Source organism: Barbus barbus (assembly GCF_936440315.1).
Source record: "Barbus barbus genome assembly, chromosome: 11".
In the NCBI taxonomy this organism is placed as follows: domain Eukaryota; kingdom Metazoa; phylum Chordata; class Actinopteri; order Cypriniformes; family Cyprinidae; genus Barbus; species Barbus barbus.
In genome coordinates, this window is record NC_136739.1 from 3,166,196 (window position 1) to 3,189,752 (window position 23,557).

At 35.8% G+C, this 23,557-nt stretch overlaps 1 protein-coding gene and 1 pseudogene across 4 annotated transcripts; both read left to right on the forward strand.

Annotated features, from left to right (window-relative positions):
* Positions 1-211: 211 nt before the first annotated feature.
* On the forward strand, positions 212-15,106 carry LOC306876584 (myc box-dependent-interacting protein 1-like). 3 transcript variants are annotated; one of them, XM_079427880.1, is made up of 20 exons: positions 220-457; positions 1,837-1,917; positions 2,049-2,103; positions 2,203-2,297; positions 3,409-3,504; positions 3,586-3,693; positions 3,833-3,925; positions 4,453-4,538; positions 5,129-5,204; positions 6,438-6,493; positions 6,697-6,741; positions 7,226-7,298; positions 7,683-7,805; positions 8,676-8,753; positions 9,112-9,129; positions 9,609-9,839; positions 11,431-11,484; positions 12,292-12,354; positions 12,449-12,550; positions 12,635-15,106. In XM_079427880.1, the coding sequence occupies exons 1-20, from the start codon at positions 371-373 to the stop codon at positions 12,734-12,736; spliced, it is 1,722 nt and encodes a 573-aa protein (XP_079284006.1). In that variant the 5' UTR covers positions 220-370; the 3' UTR covers positions 12,737-15,106. The 3 variants fall into 3 exon arrangements, with proteins under 3 accessions (XP_079284005.1, XP_079284006.1, XP_079284004.1); XM_079427878.1 differs by lacking the exon at positions 9,609-9,839; XM_079427879.1 differs by lacking the exons at positions 6,697-6,741; positions 9,609-9,839 and having other exon boundaries at positions 212-457.
* An 860-nt stretch (positions 15,107-15,966) lies between these two features.
* On the forward strand, positions 15,967-22,884 carry LOC306877094 (solute carrier family 23 member 3-like; annotated as a pseudogene). Its single transcript has 12 exons — positions 15,967-16,083; positions 16,380-16,516; positions 16,610-16,680; positions 16,810-16,883; positions 17,878-18,059; positions 18,277-18,361; positions 19,940-20,135; positions 20,227-20,477; positions 20,594-20,689; positions 21,682-21,849; positions 21,938-22,033; positions 22,622-22,884. The product of its transcript is annotated as a solute carrier family 23 member 3-like (transcript).
* The last annotated feature ends 673 nt before the right edge of the window (positions 22,885-23,557 follow it).

Genomic DNA, 23,557 nt, shown 5'->3' on the forward strand with positions numbered 1-23,557 from the left:
TTTCAGTAATACGTTCTTCGGAAGAAACAACTCTTGTACAATAAAGACCTGGCTTCAAGTATATATGTTTCTATTAAACATTTCACTGTAAAACCACTGAAAAATCGACAACAGGCCTAAAATAATGGGTTACGTTTGTGTGACATGAAAAATAGTTTACTGTCCCTTTAAGACTGCGCTATTGTCATTGGCCAATGACCATCTGTATCGCGTGCGCTTGTGCAGGTTCATTCTGTTCCAGGGCGAGTGTTATTATAAGGCCTAGAATTTAATGCACCTGCATCGAGGGAAAAACTAATCTGTTGAATTAGACATTGTGACAAATGCTCTTTTGACGCGTTATTAGCAAAAAAACACAATCCAGATAAAAATGGCTGAATTACCGATGGGGAAAGGGGTATCCGCAGGAAAAATAGCAAGCAATGTTCAGAAAAAAATTACCAGGGCTCAGGAAAAGGTAAGACATTTTAATCATCAGATATATATCAAATACATAATTTCTTTCAACACTGATCTCAGTGTTATTTACCTTACATCACAATAGCATCTAAGGCCGTCAGTATCGTCCTCAGCGTGATGTAGCCTATAAAACGTGGATTGTGTCAGAGTCGAGGCTATTAAATACTAAAATGCATGCATTTGCCTCACCTACATGTTTTGATACATTTATGGATAATGCAAATTTGAAAACGCAAGCTCGCTGTTTATTTAATTACAATGGGGCTGCTATGGAAACAAGCCTGTTACACTGCATTTGTGCTTTTGCTTTAAAACCACGACGATCAGTTCTCAATGTGCTTTAAGCTTAAATTAACCCATTTTTGCTTGCATTAACCTGGCAGTACACTTCCAACAGATGAGCGCGGCGGCGTTGTCCGGATCCTTTTAATGAATCGGTTCACAAAACAAGTCCGAACGACTCACTCATTCATTAAACCGAGAACCGTCACTTTCATGCACGCACGTGCGATTTGTAATGAGACGAGAGGATTTTTGTTAACTGAATATGTCTAGAGTCGAATGGCATTTTTATAAGTCGAAAAGTATACAAGCAGAACAGAATAATGCGTGATGACGCAATGACGTTTTTTGACCGGTTCTTTGAATGAATTGTTCTAAAGAGTCGATTCGCGGAAATAAGCCAGACTTCACCACAGTAAACGAGCAGCTGCATCGTGCACTGATGCCCTTCACCACTTTTGATTGCTGCACCCTGATATTTCACAACGTCATCAGACTCATAGTAAATTGTGGACATAAATGTTACCCGCGTGATTAAATAAGTCAAGGTCTTTTCTGACTTGATTATTTCCTTTAGAATGATGGTTGGGTTCTTCACACCAGCTGTCACTGAAGAAGGCTATGGAAATGAGAGATTTTATTTAAATTTTGCAGATACAAGTACATATACCATTAACAATTTATCAATGATATTTGTACAGCAGCCTATAATAAATATAGTCCCACTCAGATCTTCAGTATGGTCATCTGTGCAGCTACAGGAGCTTGACTTGAATCTTCTGCTGTTGTTTTCTAAAGAGCAATAGACGTTTATGTTGTAGATGCACGTTTACAGGATAATAGGCCTTAGATATCCAGGTTTAACCTATGTATTTCTCATCAAAGCAAAGAAGCTCCCTCCATATAGAAGTTCTGGGTTGTCATTGCACATAAAAATAATAATAATAATAATAATAATTTCACTTTCTTCTTAATTTAATATTTTAATAACATGCTGTACACAACTACCGAAATGTAACAAGCCACAATCAATTATTATAATTTTTTTTTTTAAATATGAACAATGTGGTCAGAAATGCAATCATCTTCTCTCAGGTTCTCCAAAAGCTTGGCAAGGCAGATGAGACTAAAGATCTGGCTTTTGAAGAAGGTGTGATCAACTTCAACAAACAGCTGGTGAGGGTTTTTCTAACTCATATGTTTCTCAAATGTTTGTCTGAAGCAGTGTAAGCATTGGGGATCTATTCTGGTTTCATCCTCTCTGTCTGTGACTCTCTGTTTGATTTTTGTGTCATGTGCTCACATAGATTGAAGGTACCAAACTGCAGAAAGACCTGCGGGCCTATTTGACTGCTGTGAAAGGTGAGATTATCAATTACAAATTTATACACCTAAATGCAACATGAATCAAGTATGTGGTTTTCTTAGCCTTGCTGATCCCTTTTTCATGGTTTCCCCCAGCCATGCATGAGTCTTCTAAACATCTGTACGAGTGCCTGGATGACATGTATGAGTCTGACTGGTATGGCAGAAAGGACGTGGACTCACTTTTTGAGGTTATTGTTTTATACTTAAATCATTGTCAGTAAAATGTGTTTTAGACTCATACAGCCCCCTTTTGTCCCATTAATATATATTTTTTTAGTCCATATGAGAAAATATGTTGTTCTGCCTAAATGTATAAAGTATACATTCAGACAAAAATCTTTGGAAATAAAAATGCATGTTCTTTTTGCTTTTTTAAATCAGATTTTTCTCCCTTTTATGCATCTAAAATGTATAGTATTTATTCTTTTGCACTTTTGCAGCTGACAAGTAGCAAATCTTTGCCTTATGACTATCTTGTGTCTTTACAACGGAAATCATTTCAACACAGGACAGAAAATTGCACTTTCATGGTTTTTTATGTAAAGATGATATAAAATGTGGCACAACGTACCCCCTACAGCTTTTCTTCTCTCCATTTTATTGTTTTTAATTCACACCCATCTGTCATTTCACCATGTTTTTATTACACATTACACTACTGTTCATTACTATTTTTAAAAAACTAAGTATTTTCTCATTAAATATATAGTCTAAAATACAATTTATTTCTGTGCAGGCATAGTTGAATTTTAGCAGCCATTACTCACATGATCAGAATTTTGCAGCTTAATATTTTTGTGGAAATAGTGATACATTTTCTTTCAGGTTTCTTTACTCCCTTTTGATCAATTTAATGTGTCCTTGCTGAATAAAAGTCTGAATTTCCTTTTTCTTTTTTTAATCTTACTGACCTCAAACTTTTGAACAGTAGTGTATGTGTAGCCGTTCTACATGTGCATCATTTTTACTTGATTTCTGCTTTCTTTGAAAGGAATATTAGGAGTGAGGAAACAGATGGGAGGTAATTCAAGGGGTTTTGGTTATTAATTAGCTGTTTATTTTCATAGCTAGCTTATAAACGTGTAAATGCTGTTTAGTAACTGCAAAAAAATATTATTTAACCACACAAGTAGTGACACTAGAATTAGCCTAAATAGTTTTACAACACTAAGGATCCAGCTGCTCTGTAATTGTTCCTATAGGTACAGCACGTGTCTCTGTGAATGTGTGTGGGTGTGTATTTAAGATGGTCTTCCACCATCCTGATCTTTTGTGTCTATTGTTGTGTGTGTGTAACAGGATTCAGACCTGCTTTGGATAGACTTCCATCAGAAACTTGTGGATCATGCGCTTATATCCATGGACACTTACCTGGGCCAGTTTCCTGACATTAAAGTACTAAGATTCCATGACAATGCTGTAGTTTAGCATATCATGCTGTGATTTTCTGTTTAATATCTGTATGATTCTTTTCAGTCCCGTATTGCAAAGCGTGACAGGAAGCTGGTGGACTTTGACAGTGCACGACACAACTATGCTGCGGTAAACAAAGGCAAGAAAAAGGAGGGGATCAAGATCACCAAGGTAGAGCCCTTAGTTTTTTACAAGATTTTTGCCATGCCGTTTAGTTTCTTGTAGTCATGTTGTGTTTTAATGTTTCTACATTCAGTGCATATGGAGTAAGATTTATTTTTCATATGTTGTTTTTCTATTCTCTATGTAGCCAGCTTCCCTGCTGGAGAGGGCCGCCCCAGGCTGGGCTCAGGGGATCCTGTCTGCCCATAACGTGGCTCAAACCAGCCTCTCCAGGAGTCAGGTGAAACACTATAACTTAAAGGGATAGTTCAAAGAAAATTAAAAATTAAAATACTGTCATTTTCTCACTCTCAGGTTGTTACAAACCTGTATGAGTTTCTCTCTTCTGGTGAACACAAAAGAAGATATTTTGAAGAATGTTGGTAACCAAACAGTTGACGGCAGCCATTGACTTCCATAAGAAAACAAGTACCATGGAAGTCAATGGCTGCCGTCAACTGTCTGGTTACAACATTCTTCAAATGAACTTCCTTTAATTTTACTACATTCAGAGCTATTCAGAGATACTAGCCATCATCTTGATCATTTTGCTCAGACAGGAGGTCAATATCGGCCAACACAAGCATCTTGTTATTACATTACATTTTTGGGCCAAATAAATGACGAATCAGATATGGCAGGTGAAGCAGTTCATCATGTTTGATTAGCTGTGTTGAGGTAAATTTGTTTTTGACGGCTAAAGTCTTGTGGGTGAGTAAGATGATTGAACTCCATGTCATATGATGATGTAATTTTTTATGTTTATAGGCAGAGGAAGAGCTGGACAGGGCACAAAAAGTGTTTGAGGAGATTAATATAGATTTGCAGGAGGAACTGCCATCTCTGTGGAACAGGTCTGGATTTATTTACTGTCTTGTTTTCACAGATCTTCTTTGTGTTTAGTCTCAAAGACGTTTGACTACAGGCATTTATGGTCCACAATCCAGCTAATTCTGGCTAAAAATGATCTGATCATCATCTAAAACATCATGTAATAGTTCATTTTCTTTATGATAAATTTATGGGTGGATAAATGTAAAATGAACCATAATAATATAATGGTTTTTAACAATGCAGTAATACAATCATATTATTGCACAGCAGTTTCTGTTTTACAGATAACATCAAAGACAGTGGAAAATGTATAAAAAAATAAGTATGCATTTTAATTGCTAAGAGCAAGTACCTCAAGCAAAATTCTGAACATATTTCACAGATTCAGTGCATGAGCATTCATGAGCATCTTTATTTGCCACTTTGTCAAATGCAGTGTCTGGACACCGTAAATCACGGAAATTATGTAGAAGCCTGACAATCTGATTGACTCTTGCCATTTTTGTGTGCAATATGCACTAGTTGGGTCATAAATGGTCCATGGGAGTACCATCTTAGACTGAGGTCTGTTGTCATCTAGAGGGCTAAGATTGTGTTTGCTCTCTTCCAGTCGTGTTGGCTTTTATGTGAATACATTCCAGAGTGTGGCTGGTCTGGAGGAGAAGTTTCACAGAGAAATGGGAAAAGTAAGGACTCCAGCTCAACACCATCAACTGACAGAACAATATGATTATGTTTTGTATATAAGTGTAATTTAATTACAAGTAAATATTCTGGTGAATGAGTAGTGTGTGTTTGTGTATAAAAAATAAATAAATGTGTGTGTGTATATATATATAGGTAGATATATATACCTATATATAGATAGATATAGATGCTTACACTGCTGCTCAAAAGTTTGGGATCAGTAAGATTTTTAATGTTTTTTGTTGATTTTTAATGATTTTTAATGTTGTTCTGCTCATCAAGGCTGTATCTATTTGATCAAAAATACAGAAAAAAAGTTTCTTATTTTAATATGCTTTAAAATATAATTTATTTCTGTGATGCAGCGCTGAATTTTCAGCATCATTACTCCAGTCTTCAGTGTCACATGATCCCTCAGAAATCATTCTAATATACTGACTTATAATCAATGTTGGAAACCGTTGTGCTGCTTCATTTTTTTTTTTTTTTTGGGACCTGTGATATTTTTTATTTAGGATTCTCTGATTAATAAAAAGTTAAAAAGAACAGCATTTATTTAAAAAAGAAATTTTGTGTTACAATATACAATGCTATTGAAAAGTTTGGGGTCAGTACATTTTTTCTTTCTTTAAAAAAAAAAAGAAATTAATACTTTTATTCAGGAGGGATGTGTTAAATGAATAAAAAGTCATAGTAGACTTATATTGTTGGAAAAGATTTTTATTTTGAACAAATACTTTTTAACTTTGTATTTATCAAAGAATCAAAGAAGAAAGTATCACATGTTCCGACAAAACAATATTAAGCAGCACAACACTTTCAACACTCATAATAAATCAGCATATTAGAATGATTTCTGAAGGATCATGTGACACTGAAGACTGGAGTAATGATGCTGAAAATTCAGCGCTGCATCACAGGAATAAATTATATTTTAAAGTATATTAAGATAGGAAACCAATATTAGAAATTGCAATAAGATTTCAAAATATTACTGTTTTTTTCTGTATTTTTGATTGAATAAATACAGCCTTGATGAGCAGAAGAGACTCCCTTAAAAACATTTAAAATCGTACTGATCCCAAGCTTTTGAGCGGTAGTATATATACATATATATATATTATTGATAATGAATATAAATATTATTCATATAATATTGACAGTTAAATATGAAGGAAAAACTTCTACATTTAAAAATATGTTGATTTTCCATATAATATTTTTTCTTACAGATTAATCAGAATCTGAATGATACGCTGGAGAAATTAGAAAATCAAGATGTGTCCAGGTTAGTCAAATGTTTATGCAGCATGCATACATAAAGTTATAAGCATTTTAACACATTTTAACCATGCTGGCTCATTTTTATCCATTTTGCCTCAAAATGGTGTGTAAATTGTGCATATGGCAATAATTAGTATTGTTACAATTACACTCTATACAGTTTATTCAATTAAATAAATGAACAAACCAAAAACACCACTCTCACAGAAACACAGGTAGCCAAGGGGTGAGGACATCAACAGCCCAGAAGAGGTAACGGCAGTAGCCCTACAGTGCTGTGTGACTGAGTGTGTGTGTGTGTGGGTCTCTGCATTCCGTACTAAAGCTTTTTGCGTGCCCTCAAGTGCTGCCTACCTAGACATGGGTTTGTCTTGTGCAGTCCGTCTGCAGTCCTGAGACTGTAGGTGCTATACAGTAATCATTTTCAGCAATTTGCATTCTGAAATTGTGTGTTTTAGATGATGCCTTCTCAGAGTTCACTGCATGAGCAGAATGATTTTGCACAGAAAGCAACTGCGTCTGCATGAATACCTGTTAAGTTTGGTATTATCCTAAGTGTAGTTACAGTATGTGAGTTCTGGCTTGGAAGTCTCCCAGATAGGCTTTTGGTCACACTGGCCATCTAAGACTAGAGCTGGCAGTGTGAAGCTTTGGTGCTTGTATTGAGCCTAATCAAAGCATGACACATAGGGGCTCATCATAGCCATGATTTCATTATTTGTACTTTATGCTGCAGTGACAGAACACAAGATGCCAATCACACGTTGAGCCCAGGAGTACCACCAGCCATTCCCAAATCACCGTCCAAGGTATGCATTTAGAAATCACCCCGGCATTGTACTTGCCATGTACAATACAGCCCTGCATCTTTAGAAAAATCTGAAATGTATGTATATAACGTATATGTGTGTATATATATGTATATAATAATAAATATAAAAATAACAAAAGCAGTCAAATGTCATTAGTTTTGGTGTTAATGTCATTAAAAAAGAAGCATTCAAATAATTTAACTTACATTTGGCAAAGGAGTTGCATCAGCAAACATAAAATAATGTAAAATGATGTGCTTGAGCAAAACAGCACTATTTTTGGAATCAGCACCCAAAAATTAATAATTGGTGTGATTTACCAGTATTACAGTGATTTGTCTATGAAATATGAAACCCTATTTCATATTGTTGTGTTTCTAGCTAAGGCCTATGGTTCCTCCACCTCCTAAAGTTACTCCATCGATGGATATGAAGCAGGAGAACATTATCAATCTGTTTGGTGAGGCTGCCACTCCAAACATCAGTGTCACTTCGCCAACACAGGTCAGCAGTACTTTCTTCTCCTCTAATCCTCAGCTTCAGGCTAATGATGTTACTTGTAAAGACACCAGCATTGGCTAAAATATGCAGTTTGAAAAGTTTTAATGACGGGGGTTACTGAATTAAAATGCAATACATGTTGTATGAAGAACATGGCAACAGCAGGTCACTTATCAGGTGTTCTTTTAAAAGTTTCTATCTTCTAAGCTTGCTTGTTGTTTGGCTCCACTTGGAAGACTTTGGGGTAAATTGTCAAATTGGAAGTTAATTTGTTGAATATGAATGAAATATGTTCAAATGAAATACTTCTCTATGGATGGAATAGAAATGTTGTAATAATTAACACAGGTAGTAATTAATACTGAAAATAAAAATAACACGTCACATAAAATATACATTTCTATAATATACTTCCTTAAATTCAAATTACAATTCTTCTTTTCAAAATTTGAAAGGCATTCATAATTCAATTCTGAATGACAACCAACCCTAAAATGTTTTGTGTGATAGCTATACATTATGCTCTTATAGATACATGTTTTACATTACATCAGTAATCATGAATAATATTTTAAGCAGTACTTAGAAAATTGGTACTCTTTCAATATGCTAGTGTGAAACTGTTGTAAACAACTGTGAGAATTAAGGTATGGTCACATTTACCGTTGATCTGCAAATTTTCATGGGTCATTTCAATAGGAATCCACGTAATCTGGAATTTCACAAAGATTCGCCCAATCAAATTTTGCAACAGGTTTAAGTCAGTAAAACAAATTTCCTGCTTATTAACCAACAGAAACATTCTCGGTTTGAAAGTGACAATGGAGCTTTTTTTCCTGCAAAATTTCACAGGACTTTTCTTCTTTTTGTCAGTATGATGCTCCAGCCACTGCTAATCTTCTGGATATGGATCTGGACTCACTTCAGGCTGCCACCACACCAGCCGCACAGGTCTGTCCGAATTAGAACAACTAAGTCAAGTTTTTATTAAACTCTCATTCAATTTAGCTTATAGCAGTGTTGTAGTACGCAGGTCCAGGCAAGGCCAGACTCAAGTCTGAGTCCAAGACCATATTTTATATGTCTTGTCAAGACCAGCTCATTAAATGCTCCTGAGAATATGGTCAGGCATTTGGACTTGAGTCTGGTCTTGTTTAGACTCGAAAACTACAACACTTTTAGTATTTTTATTTTATGCATTATTATAACATATTCAAAGTATATTCATGCAATGGAACATCAGTGTAAATGCCTCTTAATAATTTTTGTCCAGTCATTAATTTTGCTTTGTTTTTGTGCATTTTGACAGACTTGGGATTCATGGGAGGTGGGTGTGCTTTTATGTTTACTCATAGTTATATTGTATATCGGCATACATAACCTTTCCTTTTAATTCCAACAAATTCCTTCACTATTTTTAAGGATTTAGCTAATAATATTCAATTTAGGTAATGGTTAGGGAAATCATTCTGCCCTTGTCAAACAGTTGCAAAAAAGCTATTCCATTAAATTTTCTTTCACTGCAAAGCTTTCCAGCATAACGATTGTAAATGTCTGTCTGTCCCGCTTTAGTAACTGTTCACGATATTAATGTTGCACGTCCCACGTCATTCCACAGAGGCTATATGACCTCCAGTATTGTGTGTTCAGCTGCAGAAATGCTCATCTGTGTTTTACACTCTCTCTGGGTCCTCATTCTTTCTCCACTCTGAATGATCCCTGCTCATGCTTTACCCCGGCTCCCACATGTGCCCTTCCCCACCATTTCCTCACCGCCATACCCACCCTCCTACCTGCCACATGTAGCGAACAGAGAAGGAAGCTGAGGTGCCCCAGACATGGGACGATGATGGTACCCAGCCTGTGCCTTCTGGCTGGGGCGATGGTACCCAGGCTACCTGGGATGATGATGGTAGCCAACCTGTGTGTGCTCCGGCCGCACACCCCACCTGGGATGATGATGGCTCTCAGCCTGTGCAGGGGAATGAAAATGATTCTACCCAGCAGGCCCAGGGGTGGGACGATGATGGGGCTCAGGTACAAATCTCATAGAGCAAGCTGACAGGAGCTGAGCTGTGCTATATTGAGGTCGCGCTCCCGTAGGAACCTCTGGATGGGAGCGAAAAGTTGCTTAGCATGGCAATTGGGAGAATGCTGGTAGCAGTGGTAGTAGCAGTAGTAGTAGTACAACCCGAATTCCGGAAATGTTGGGATGTTTTTTTTAAATTTGAATAAAATGAAAACTAAAAGACCTTCAAATCACATGAGCCAATATTTTATTCACAATAGAACATAGATAACATAAATGTTTAAACTGAAAAATTTAATGTTATGCACAAAATGAGCTCATTTCAAATGTGATGCCTGCTACAGGTCTCAAAATAGTTGGGACGGGGGCATGTTTACTATGGTGTAGCATCTCCTCTTCTTTTCAAAAAAGTTTGAAGACTTCTGGGCATCGAGGTTATGAGTTTCTGGAGTTTTGGTGTTGGAATTTGGTCCCATTCTTGCCTGATATCGGTTTCCGTATGCGCTTATGTACCCCCATACCATCAGAGATGCCGGCTTTTGAACTGAAAGCTGATGACACGCTGGAAGGTCTCCCTCCTCTTTAGCCCGGAGGACACGGCGTCCGTGATTTACAACAAGAATGACAAATTTGGACTCGTCTGACCATAAAACACTTTTCCACTTTGAAACAGTCCATTTTAAATGAGCCTTGGCCCACAGGACACGGCGGCGCTTCTAGACCATGTTCACATATGGCTTCCTTTTTGCATGATAGAGCTTTAGTTGGCATCTGCAGATGGCATGGCGGATTGTGTTTACCGACAGTGGTTTCTGGAAGTATTCCTGGGCCCATTTAGTAATGTGACAGAATCAGGCCGATCAGTGATGCAGTGTTGTCTGAGGGCCCGAAGACCACGGGTATCCAACAAAGGTCTTCGTCCTTGCCCCTTACACACAGAGATTTCTCCAGTTTCTCTGAATTTTTTGATGATGTTATGCACTGTAGATGATGAGATTTGCAAAGCCTTTGCAATCTGAAGTTGAGGAACGTTGTTTTTAAAGTATTCCACAATTTTTTTATGCACTCTTTTACAGATTGGAGAGCCTCTGCCCATCTTCTGAGAGACTCTGCCTCACTAAGACATCCCTTTTATAGCTAATCATGTTACAGACCTGATGTCAATTAGCTTAATTAGTTGCTAGATATTCTCCCAGCTGAATCTTTTCAAAATTTTCAACCCTTTGTTGTCTCTGTGCCAACTTTTAGTAGGCATCAATTTTGAAATGAGCTCATTTAGTGGATAAAAGTGTACAATTTCTCAGTTTAAACATTTATGTTCTCTCTGTTCTATTGTGAAAAAAATATTGGCTCATGTGATTTGAAAGTCTTTTAGTTTTCATTTTATTCAAAAAAAAAAAAAACGTCCCAACATTTCCGGAATTCGGGTTGTAGTAGTAACAGCTAAAGCTGGGCTTGCTATGTTATGAGGATAGCTGTGTAATATGCATCTTTTTGTTCTCTCTTTCCATTCTTGGCTCTCTCTTGGTATTTCTACCTCTTATTCCTCGATCTGTATTGGTCTCTCCTTCTTTATCTCCTGGTCTTTCCCTTTTGCAGGCCACAGAAAAGGTAGCTGTTACAGAAGAAGCAGTAGCTGAAACCGTAAATGAAGTAAGTGATGAGTAAGTTAATAAAATAAGGCATCGCATATGATCCAAAAACCCCAAGGCAACAGCCTAAGGAACAAACAATGAAGACTATTGGTGACGCAAACCTTGCATCAACAGACACTACCATTCAAAAATATTTTATTTTATAATTTTTTAAGAAATAAATAAATTTTTGTTCAGGAAGGATGCATTAAACTGATCAAAAGTGACAGTTAAGACATTAATAATTTTACAAATGATTTCTATTTAAAAAATAATCTCGATTTCCACCAAAAAATAAGCAGCACAACTGTTGTCAACATTGATAATAATAAGAAATGTTTCTTGAGCAGCAAATCAGCATATTAGACTGATTTCTGAAGGATCATGTGACACTGAAGACTGGAGCTAAACAAATCATCTTTGTCATCACAGAAAAAAAGGCATTTATACAAAAAAAAAAAAAACAGTTATTTTAAATTGCAATATTTCACAATATAGCTTTTTTTATTATTATTATTATATATATATTTTTTTTTTACAGTTTTTTTTTTTTTTTTTATCAAGTAAATGCAGCCTTGGTGAGCCTTGTTTGAAAAACGTAAAATAATTGAATGGTAGTGTATGCTAATAAGTGAGTTAGGACTTCCTCTGGTGGACTGAAGGAGCAGCTGCAGACTCCCTCATCAGACACCAGTCCTAAACACTTGAGTCGCATTAGCTTGTCAGGCACTTAGTGGAGCACCTTTCCTGTTTTGATGCTAATTATTCATATAATACATTGAAAAGTTGAAAGTTTATGTCTGTTATATTGTATTGTTTAATCCAGACTGCACAGGCGACCACTGAGAGCACAGAGAGTGTAGAGATGCCAGAATCCTTCCTGTTCAAAGTGAGTGTAAAATTATGTTTCAGTTTAACTAACATTGGTCTCTTAATCAGAATTTGAAGCAGAAGAAGTGAGGCATGCATTTGTGTGAATATAGGTGAAAGCAATGCACGACTACAATGCCAATGACTCCGATGAGTTGGAGTTGAAGTCCGGAGATGTGGTGCTGGTATTGAGCTATGAAAGCCCAGATGACCAGGTTAGTATAGTCGTTTGTTTTGACCAGTTCTTACCTAAGAGATCTTGGTGTTAGGATCACCTAACTGCGTTTCTGTGCTTACAGGATGAAGGGTGGTTAATGGGAGTCAGAGAGTCTGACTGGATTCAGCATAAAGTTCTTGGGAAAAAAGGAGTCTTTCCTGAAAACTTCACCCAGAGGATGTGAGAGCCTGTGATCCGCTTGACCTGTTGTTAATCCTTCTATATAACTCCTTATTGCTTTCCTTCAAAATGCAAACAAAAAAACTGGACTACACCAACAAATGCACAGCCACAGGCAATCTGCTGGTTATATTTGTGGAAATTGTTGACAGGTTAGTCTTTGCATTGTCACGGTGCAAATATAAGAAGACTGGAACAACCTTTGACAAAATAAGTGGTATTCTGTGATGAACTAGTTTTGCCTTTTTTAATAGATGGAGTAACATACCCAAAGTAAGTCCTTGCTGCAAATGTTTTAGACTAGATATTCTTAACCATATCCCATTTTGTGTGGAAATGTTTTAAAGTCATATCCCAGATGAGGCTAACACTGAGCACTATTTCAGCTGCATGATATATATAGCCATGTCACAGGTGGAAGCAAACAGTATTTCTTTTTAAATGGTGATTAATATTCCTCTCGAGACTGGAATGCACCACACAACTTTTCAAATCTGAACAGATTAAAAAAAAAAACACTAGGCATCGTACACTTGCCATTACAGAGGAAAAACTGGGCATCAAACACTAAATGACTGAGGGTCACAAACTACAAATGGCTTTAAAGTTGCTCCGAACACAACAAACGTATTGTTTCTTGGAGATGTGTGACAAATAAAAGCAATATGTGTTCTAAAATCGGCTCAAGATATTAATATCCTCTGATCGGGTGGAATCACAGGCTAAGCTAAAATGCCATTTTCTGTGAAATCTGTCAACTCCAACTGCCCAAAATCTGCAGACTGGATCTGACTTTCAGCAACTAGAACTGACTCCTCCAGACTGTACATTAGGGCAAAAATCTGTAACAAAAGTCATGTAGTGAATTCCAGTCTTCAATTGCATAATCCTACAGTATGACAGCTGAGCACTCCTTGATGGACATTGAGTTTTACTCTTTGCTCAAAAGATCTACCAGCTCCATTTCTGCATGTTTAAATCAGAAACAAACTCAAAAGTTCAAATAAAACAGACATAGTTAAAGGAGTATTTTATCCTTCTCATTAATAAACAAAAAACATGCACTTATTCCATATGCAGTTAATAATGAGGCTGAAGTATTTAACCCCAGACTCTTGCTCAGGTTATATTTATATGAACCTGTGTGCTGTCTTTCACCCTTAGCTTTACCTTATACACAATATTACTGTCCACTGATTTTTTTTTCTTTTTTGATGAAGCCATTTCAGATATTAATGTGATTTAATATTGTACTTCACTGTGCAAACAGAGTCATATACACATAATCTGTCTCGGACATTTAGTAAAACACACGGTTTATATTCAGTGAAGGATAATTTCTGTCCTTCTTTACATGCAATGCAATAATCTCTGCACAGATTTTTAGTTCTTTATTCATAGACACGTCAGAGATATTGGCATTTTGTGATTTGAAAGTGAATATTAACGCTCATGTGAGTTTTAATACAGTGCAGCATTCAAAAGTGACTCAGAATATGCATAATATGAATTCAGTCCACTTACACTGTAATTATAGTTTTATTTTTGTACATTGTGAGACAAATGAGAGTTAAAATGATTCTATGTGCCATGAACACTGGCTTTTAACTGGGGTCTTTCTCAGTGTTGTATATTTCATGCTTGGATCAGAACGTACCATCAATCTCAGAGCAAGAGCAGGTTTAGTTAGGATATGAACTTTTATAAGGGACTGAACTCAAGTTGGTATGGCAGAGAAATTGATTCTCCAGTCATCTGTTGTAATGATTGAGAACTTGTTGGCTTTTTGTTTGGTTCTCTCGCTAACTGGATGTGTCACGTGACCCAAGCTTTGAGGGAGTTCTTGCCACGCTTCACCAGTTTTGAAGCACGGGTGTGTGTTTGCGTGCTTGGTTTTGTATCCAGTACTGAGAAATCAATGTGATCTGTATAGAGACTGATTACTGAGTTATTTAAGCTGCCAATGCATCTTTCTCACACAAGCTCTTAATTCAATCGAAAGTCCTTGTTGGTGGACAAACACTTCCTCTTCATGTATTTGAGAGCAGTTACGATATTTGCTAGTGTTGTTGCATTTGTGATCATTGTGTAGTTTTGTTGAGTTTCGTCACTAATTCTCTGAGCATATCTATATCTGTAATTAGTGTGAATGTGAAAGGGGCATGCTTAAATCCATGAGCAGTGTGTCTGTGTGTAGTGACTTGATGGGAAACCAGGATCACTTTGCGCCACTATAAGCCATGAGTAATCATTCTGCAGTCCTGTATCCTGCTGACTCACCAATGCTAATAAACATGGATTTAATCCTGTCATATTCCATCTTTTGTGTGCACAAATTGTCCAAGAAAAAATAAAATCTTCATTTTGTTTCAGTAAACTCAATTTAAAAAACTGAGCTTTTAAAAGTATTTAATACAGAAATAAGAATATACTTGTGCAAACTGATTGTAATTTAAATAATTGTGATTGTGTTCATTGCAAATAAATTAAAACATATTATATTATAAATTAATATGAAATGCAATTTTTGACCCATTTTAGCAGGACTTAATCTTAATAATTGTAATTTCATGAAAAATGCACTGCTGAAATGAAAATATACTTACTCTTCATTTCTACTGAATTTTTATTTGTAATATACAAATATATTTGAAATTACCCATTTGTAATGGTCTCAATTTGGTATACTTATAATTGATAAATTTTAAAATAAACAGTTAAAATTATGATCAATTACTTTACATGTGCTTTAGTATGTTAGTCAACATATCAAAATAAAGCATGACAAAAGATAATTAAAATAATGTTTTAAAACTTTTAATTTTACTCTCTGTAAGTGTGCGCAAGTGCCATTTTATTTCATCTATGAGCTGCAAGGACAGTTTTATAAAGAATGCTTTTAAGATTTGAAGTACACTAAAATTAAGCACACTTATTTTTCAAAAGGGTAAGTTTTATCAGAAATCTTACAGTGAAAATCACAGATTTCTCCACAAGTCATATCAGCTTTCCAAGCAAAGCTGTTGCAATAATCCATTGTTATTTTAAGCCAATGGGAAGATAATGATTAAAAGTAATGCTGATGAAAAACCACACGTTGCATAACTGAGTCAAAGGCCATCATATGAGGAGGAAACGGAGAGAGAAACATAGAAGGAATTTAGTTAACACTGTAAACAGAGTGACAGCACAAATAGTATTTTAAGGAAAGTCAAAGAAGAAGGAAAGAAAAAGATGATGAAGACTGATAGATGTAAGAGACTGTCATGTAAAGAAAGGCCTGGAAGAATAGAAAGCCTAGATGTGAATTCCAGTCCTTCATTGTTGCTGAATATTGCCCTTGCACTCCAAGTAAGTATTTGTTTATTTATATTTCTTATCTCTTTTGCAAGTTAATAAAGTCATATAACACAGTAGAGTACAATAAAAGCATGCACTTTAACTCCTGCGTGGATCACAGCTATATACTCTAGTTGTTGAAATTAAAGTCATCCTTGATTTTCTTTTGAAAATATCCTTTCATATTTTAGTTGCAAATGCTGAAATCTTACCTCATAATGAATTACATGAACGGGAAGTTCTCAGAGCAAACACTGAACACAACAACAGAAAAAGTCAAATCTGTTTTGTTCTCTGTCTCTATACAGCATGTGTTGGTACTGTCCTCTCTGTGTGCGCTGCTTGTGGATACACTCCTTCAGGAAGTAGATAAAGACAGAATAGTGGCCTACGTGCTCTTTTGCTCAGGTATATCTACACTGCTGCAGAGCTGGATTGGATCACGGTAAAATTATATTTACCCTGCTGCTTTCCATGTAAGCTGATATAGTTGTACTAAAACATCTATAGGGTTAAGTCCAATGTTTCCTCTGTTTAGTTTGCCATTGATCCTGGCTCCATCTTTGGACTTTCTGATCCCTGCCTTGACTCTGCTTTCTGCTCAGTCAGGTGAGAATGGCACAATTAAAATGAAGCCAAAGACGATCTAAAAATCTACCCAATTAATCGTACTAACAAACCTAATGAAACCCATCTACAGAACAAAATGTCATTGGTGCCGACTGTATTGTGTGTTAGGGACTGCTGTGGCCTGCAGGGGGCAGTGCACTGAACCAGAGGAGCCTGTGGCCCCAGCACACCCAATAAGAGAGGTAGAGCACAGCGCTGTCCATGGTGCTGAACATTCAGACCACCCTCCATTGTCACATTGTTCCACAGTAGCACATAGTAACAGCAGATCCCACTTACAAAACAATAGGCAAATGTATATATTTAATTATTTAATTTATTTATAATAGCAAACTAAAACCATTGAAACATTTCTGCTACTGAAATAAAATAATTCAACTTTATGTCAGCTAGTTGCCAAGGCAACATTTCTAACTTTCACTGAAGAACTGATTTATTAATTATTTTATTACAGCAAATTAAAATTTCTGCTACTTGAAATAAAATAAATGTTAACTGGATTAAAATATGTATGTATTTAAGTTTTTTTTTAAGGTAAATAAAAAAAAATGTTACTTAAAATAAATTTGAACTGAAATAAAATGATTAAACTTTATGTCAGTTAGTTGCCACGGCAACATTTCTCGTTTTCATTGAAAAATCAAAATAACTAAAACTAAATAAACAAATTAATAAAATTGATCAAAAACTAGATATAATAAAAATGACAAAACACACAACAAAATTGCTACAACTTTAACTAAAATTAAAGTGAAAACAAAATATTAAATTAAATTAAGTTCAAAATATTAACAAAAAATAACGATGCTAAATTAATAGAAATGCTTCTTGGGCACCGAATTAGCGTATTAGAGTGATATCTGAAGGATCACGTGACTTTGAAGACTCAAAAATTCAGTTTTGCGTCATTGGAATAAATTACATTTTGAAAATTAATTTAAAACTTAAATTATTTTTTTATAATATTCCACGGTATTACTGTTTTTAATCAAATCTAATTCAAATTATATCAATGTTTTTTTTAGATAAGCTAAGCAGATATTTGATATACGGTATATTATATTGATAGTTCATGTTTATCATCTTAATTTGTGTGCACTAAATGTATCTGTGCAAGTTTGTCAGTGCTTGTCCATTGAAGTTTCATTATACTTGGCGTATTGTGTGCATGTGTAGTTGAGAGGCATGGCTGTGGTTGCAGGTGTGGTGCAGCTCTCTGTGGGTTTGACTGGTCTGGCAGGCTTTGCACTGGGACGTTGTGGACCATTAGTTCTGGCTCCTCTCCTCTGTATTCTGGGCTTTTCCATCTACCGGGAGGCAGCACTGTTTTGTTCTGACCACTGGGGCATGGTTGCACTGTAAGCAAACACTTTCCTGAAGTCTTTCATATTGTGTACACTGTCCAGGAAAACAAAACAGCAGTTTATAATATTAGTCATTTGTAATATTCTTTATTTTAGTAATTGAACAATATAGAAATACCCTATGAGAAAGAATAAGTGTTTCTTTTGCACTCAGTGTGCAACTACATAGATACGCATACTGCACTAAATACTTATTTTTCTTTTTTCTCAGGGCAATTATTCTTCTAGTGGTCCTGTCTCAGCATCTGCACTACGTTCTGCGGCTGTCGGTGTTTTCCATCTGCAAGAGACTTTCTGTGAGTCAAATAAAGGGTTTTTTAGGGTTTCTTAAGGCTGGAATACACTAGAAGACTGAACTGATTTTAAAACACAATGATACACTTTGGGAATTCTTTGTAAATGGCTATATAGAGCATCATACATTAAAAGACTTAGGATCACATGCTAACTTGCACAGAAACATGTGCCTCTAAGAAACAAATTGAAATAAGATGCTTGAATCTGTATGAAATATTAGACATGTTTGATATTCTCCAGCTGGATGGAATCAAAGTTTAAAGCTAAAAAAATCTAAATCAGTGCCCATCATACACTACATGATTTTTGGTGAAATCTGCAGTCTGTCTCTAACTTTCGGAAACTTTCACTCATCCAGACTGGAAAAGTGTAGCATATTCCAGCCATTAGTTTGATTTTGAGAGCCATTTCTCCCAAGTGTTTCTTCACTTTCTAATGTTGTGGGACTTTCCACAAAACATAAGTTTACTTTCACTTCCAAAACTAGTCTAACACCGACACCTTCAGTCATGATTTATGGGATTTCCTGTGTTGCACTGATAGTCAAGCTCTTTTACAGCTTTTAACCCGCAGTACATTAGATCAGTGTTTTGCCTGTAAGAAGATTATATCATTGATCTGGGCAAAGTTTCCCAACGAAGATGTGCCTTGTGTTACAGTGATCTTTGGCTAAAATGTTCTTAATTTAATATGAGGTTGAATGTTGTCAAAGGTTATGGGAAACAGTTTAAAGCTTTTTATGAGTGATCGTAAGCTCCTATTGGAATCTTGCTTTTGGGAAATCCTTATTGGTTTTTCTCTGCTGTGTGGAACTAGACAGTGCCTGGCTGTCTAGTTATTATTCTCATCCATCTGTGTGCATCTGTGTAAATGTTTTGATGTGGGAGTGTTTGTGTACAGCTTAAAATGTATGAATTACATTATCCAATTTTACAGCATTTATTAATGTTAATTTATAAATATAAATGCTAAAATATATCAGTATATGTAAAAAATTAACATTAACCTAGATTAATGTTTGTTTTGTTTTTAAAGGTTGTAATATATTTAAAATTATTAAGATAAGAATGCAAAAAGCTTAGAAAAGCTAGTGTTAGTTTTTCTTTTTTTTAAGAATAGAATTAGAATAGAGATTGCTAGAGTTAGAGGGTCAAATACAGATGGAAGAGATGCGTTTTTAGCCGATTCTTGAAGATGAAGGACTGCTCGGAGTGAGTTGGGCAGTTCATTCAGTTCAGTCTGTGAAAGTGATTTTGTGCCTCTTTGGGATGGCACAATAAAGCGACGTTCACTTTTAAAAAACTAAAAAAAATTTACCAACCACAAATTTGTACATGTGCATGTAATGTATATAAGATTTAAAATAAGACAAATGTGGCATCTGCAAATACATGACCTTTTTTTAGAGCTACAGTTTTTCCAGTTTTGCAATTAATTTGAACAATCTGGTCCTTTTGTATATGAAATAATACAGGTGCAATGATATGGCTCCATATACTGTTGGGTCACTGTATGTAGGTCTTTTTTAGGTCTATAACAGATATATTGTCCCTGCTCTTTGTGCCTGTTCTGTGTAGGTACTTCTATCTGTGATGGTGACGTGTGGTGTTTGTGCTGCACTGGTGCACTGGGGACATGTCCATCTGAACTCTGTGACTCAGATGCTCTCAACAAAGAGAAACTCCACCTTCATTCAGGCCAGGAACGGTCCACACTCATCTGACTTTGTCTTTCCTAATGACTCTGTACCCTGGCTGGACTTCCCCCTTCCTGGTAATGTGAAAGATCTGTTTTCAGTTTTAGTAGTCTTGTAGCAGTGTGCTCAAAATGTTACTTTTTTTTTATGTTTCTTGTGTACTTTCAGTGCCAGCCCTCCCCCTGCTGTCTGGAAAAAGCATTGCAGCAGGAGTGGCAGGAGGCCTGTCTAGCAGCATTAGCTCTCCGGCTGTGTACGTGGTGGCAGCTCGGCTCCTGAAGGCTCCTGTGCCCCCAGCACATGCCTGTAACAGGGGCCTGTGTGTGGATGGACTGGGAAGTGTGCTCTCTGGCCTGATGGGGGCGCCAGTAGGACTGTGCAGCAGTGTGCCTAATGCATGTGTTATTGGGCTCAGCCAGGTAAGAGACTGTATTGATGCTTTCACAAAAGTATTATGATTGTGAAGTTTGCCTAGGATCAACTTTGTTAATGTTTATTGTAATATCTCTTCATGATGTTTCTCTCTTTCTCTCAGTCTGGGTCCCGGAGCACAGTGCAGCTCACTGGGGTGTTCTGGGTGTGTCTCCTCAGTTAACTCAGATGCTCTGCTCAGTCCCTCTGGCCATCCATGGTGATCTTCATTGTATTATACACGAGATGGACAAAAGTTTGAAATAGTTAAGATTTTTTATTGAAAGAAGTCTGTTATGCTCACCAAGGCTGCATTTATTTAATCAAAATATATAGTAAAATCAATAGTATTGTGAAATATTATTACAATTCATAAGTTTCAATATATTTAAAAATGTGATTTATTCCTGTGATGGCAAAACTGAATTTCCAGCAGCCATTATACTCCAGTCTTCAGTGTCACATGACATGATTTGCTGCTCAAGACACATTTCGTATTATTATCAATGTTGAAAACAGTTGTGTTGCTGAATATTTTTGTGGTCATAAGTTTGGGTTTAAAAAAATTAATAAATCTGAAATAATAACACTTTTAATCAGCAAGGATGCATTAAATTGATCACAACTGACAATAAACACATTTATACTGTTACAAAAGAGTTCTATTTAAAATAAATGCTAGATTATCTGTTCATCAAAAAAAAAAAAATATATATATATATATAGAGGAAGCAGCAAAAACAGTTTTCAGCATTGATAATAACAATAACCAGTATTAATAATTGAGTATCCATAATAATTGTTAATAAATATAATGAAAATAAAAATATTATTAAGAAATATTAAGCAACACAACTGTTTTCAAGATTGGTAATAATAATATAAATTTCCCAAGCATTGCATCACAGGAATAAATTACACTTAATATATTCAAATAGAAAACAGTTATTTTAAAGAATAATATTTCACAATATTACTGTTTTTACTGTATTTTTAATCAAATAAATGCAGCCTCAGTGAGAATAAGACACTTTTTTCCAAATATTAAATTGCTTTCCATCTTTCTTGACCGTATACACAAATCCACACAGGTGTGTGAAGGTTTAGGTCTCATCAGGTCATCTTATAGTTTTGGTTTCAGCCCAATGAGCTTGTTAGGACTATGGCGTTATACTCATAGTTTAATGTTTGCGTATGCTCTTGTTCTCTCAGGTGCTTTGCTCGGCGTGACCTACACGCTTGCCGTAGCAACAGGCATAACTTATTTCCAACATGCAGATGTTGACTCTGGGCGCAACATTTTCAACATCGGCTTCACAGTGTTCATGCCATTAGCACTGCCACGCTGGTTCAGACTTCACTCTAGTTTTATACAAACAGGTATGGTATAATGCACCCGCTTCATTAAAGGACATCATTTGGCCACGAGTCTGTTTCATTGAATGAATTTTCATCTCTTTGTGTTCAGGTGTACCCAGTGTTGATGTTTTTCTCCAGTCTCTTTTAACCTTACCCGTTTTCTTTGTGGGGGTTTTGGCTTTTCTTCTAGAGCACACTGTTTCAGGTAAAACAACACAGAAATACACAAGATTGATTTTAAAAGAAAGTCTCATATAAACGCTCACCAAGGCTGCATTTATTTACATTATTAGATTAAAAATACAGTAAAAACAGTATATATTTTCAATTTTAATATATTTTAGCATTTAATTTATTCCTGTGATGCAAAGCTGAATTTTCAGCATCATTACTCCAGTCTTCAGTGTCACACGATCCTTCAGAAATCATTATAATATGCTGATTTGATGCTCAAGAAACATTTATTGATATTATCAATGTTGAAAACAGTTGTGCTGCTTCATATTTTAGTGGAAACTTTATTTCAGGATTTTCAGCATTTATTTATTACTTTTTCAATATTCTAAAACTTTGCAATATTCAGGCTTTCCTGTAGCTCAAATAGTAGAGCATGGTGCTAGCAACGCCAAGGTCATGGGTTCGATTCCCAGGGAAAGCAAAAAAAAGCTGATAACATGTAAAAACTGTAATTTGAATGCAATGTAAGTCGCTTTGGATAAAAGCGTCTGCTAAATGTAAAATAATATTCCTAAAATAAAGCACTGAATTAATGTCTGTGATTTTTGCTCTTTAGGGACTTTGCCTGAGCGGGGTCTTGCGCGACATGAAGGCACAAAGAAGATTCTGTCTCTCGCTGACCAGCAGCAGGGTTACAGCCGTAGTCCAGATGCAGTGTATGACCCACCTCCACCTGTGATGAAAGTGCTGGACCTGAGCGGCTTGAGAACCGTCCCGTTCTGTGCCTGCAGAAGCCCACCTGTTGAACAGGTGGTAGTGACAGTACCAGAGATGTCTAGCCTATTACCCGACAAGGATGCTGGTGTTACCAGTGTCTGAATTTTTGGTGTTCAGTCCAATTTTTATTTTAGGTTTTTGTATTTAACTTCTGGTTTGCTTTTTTATAAATTGTATTATTTTTATGAGTGATACAGTTTTGTATTAATTCATTTGTTCTCAATCTTTTTTCCCTCGAGGACCCCCCATTAATCAACAACATTTTTAAGCTATTTATTAGATCATTTAAGTTTAGTTAGAATGCTTTATTTTATTAATAATATTACTATTGTTAATAATTTATTAGTAGTAATATATTAATTTGAGGCCCCCTCGTGGGTCCCAGCCCCCGGTTGAGAATCACTGGATAGAGTGCAACAGTGAAATCACTGTGGAAAAACTACATTACCCATGATACCTTGCAGAAAATTCAACCAATGAGAGAGCAAGTTAGCAAAAGAGCTTGCAGAGAACCTACTCTTAAAATAGTGAAATATTTGTTATATATGAATATTTTCAATAAATATAAAAAAAATAGTTTTTATAGCTATAATTAAAATTTTTAATTAATAGTTTTGTTTTACCAGTGTTTTTAATGCATGTCATTCGCAATGCTGGATTGGATTGTAGTTCTTTCCCTCACTAAATCCAGTCTTGTACCTTTGTCTTTACGTTTGATTTTCAATTTTGTACATTAAATAAAAGTTTGTGATGATGTGATTCACCTCATAGCTGG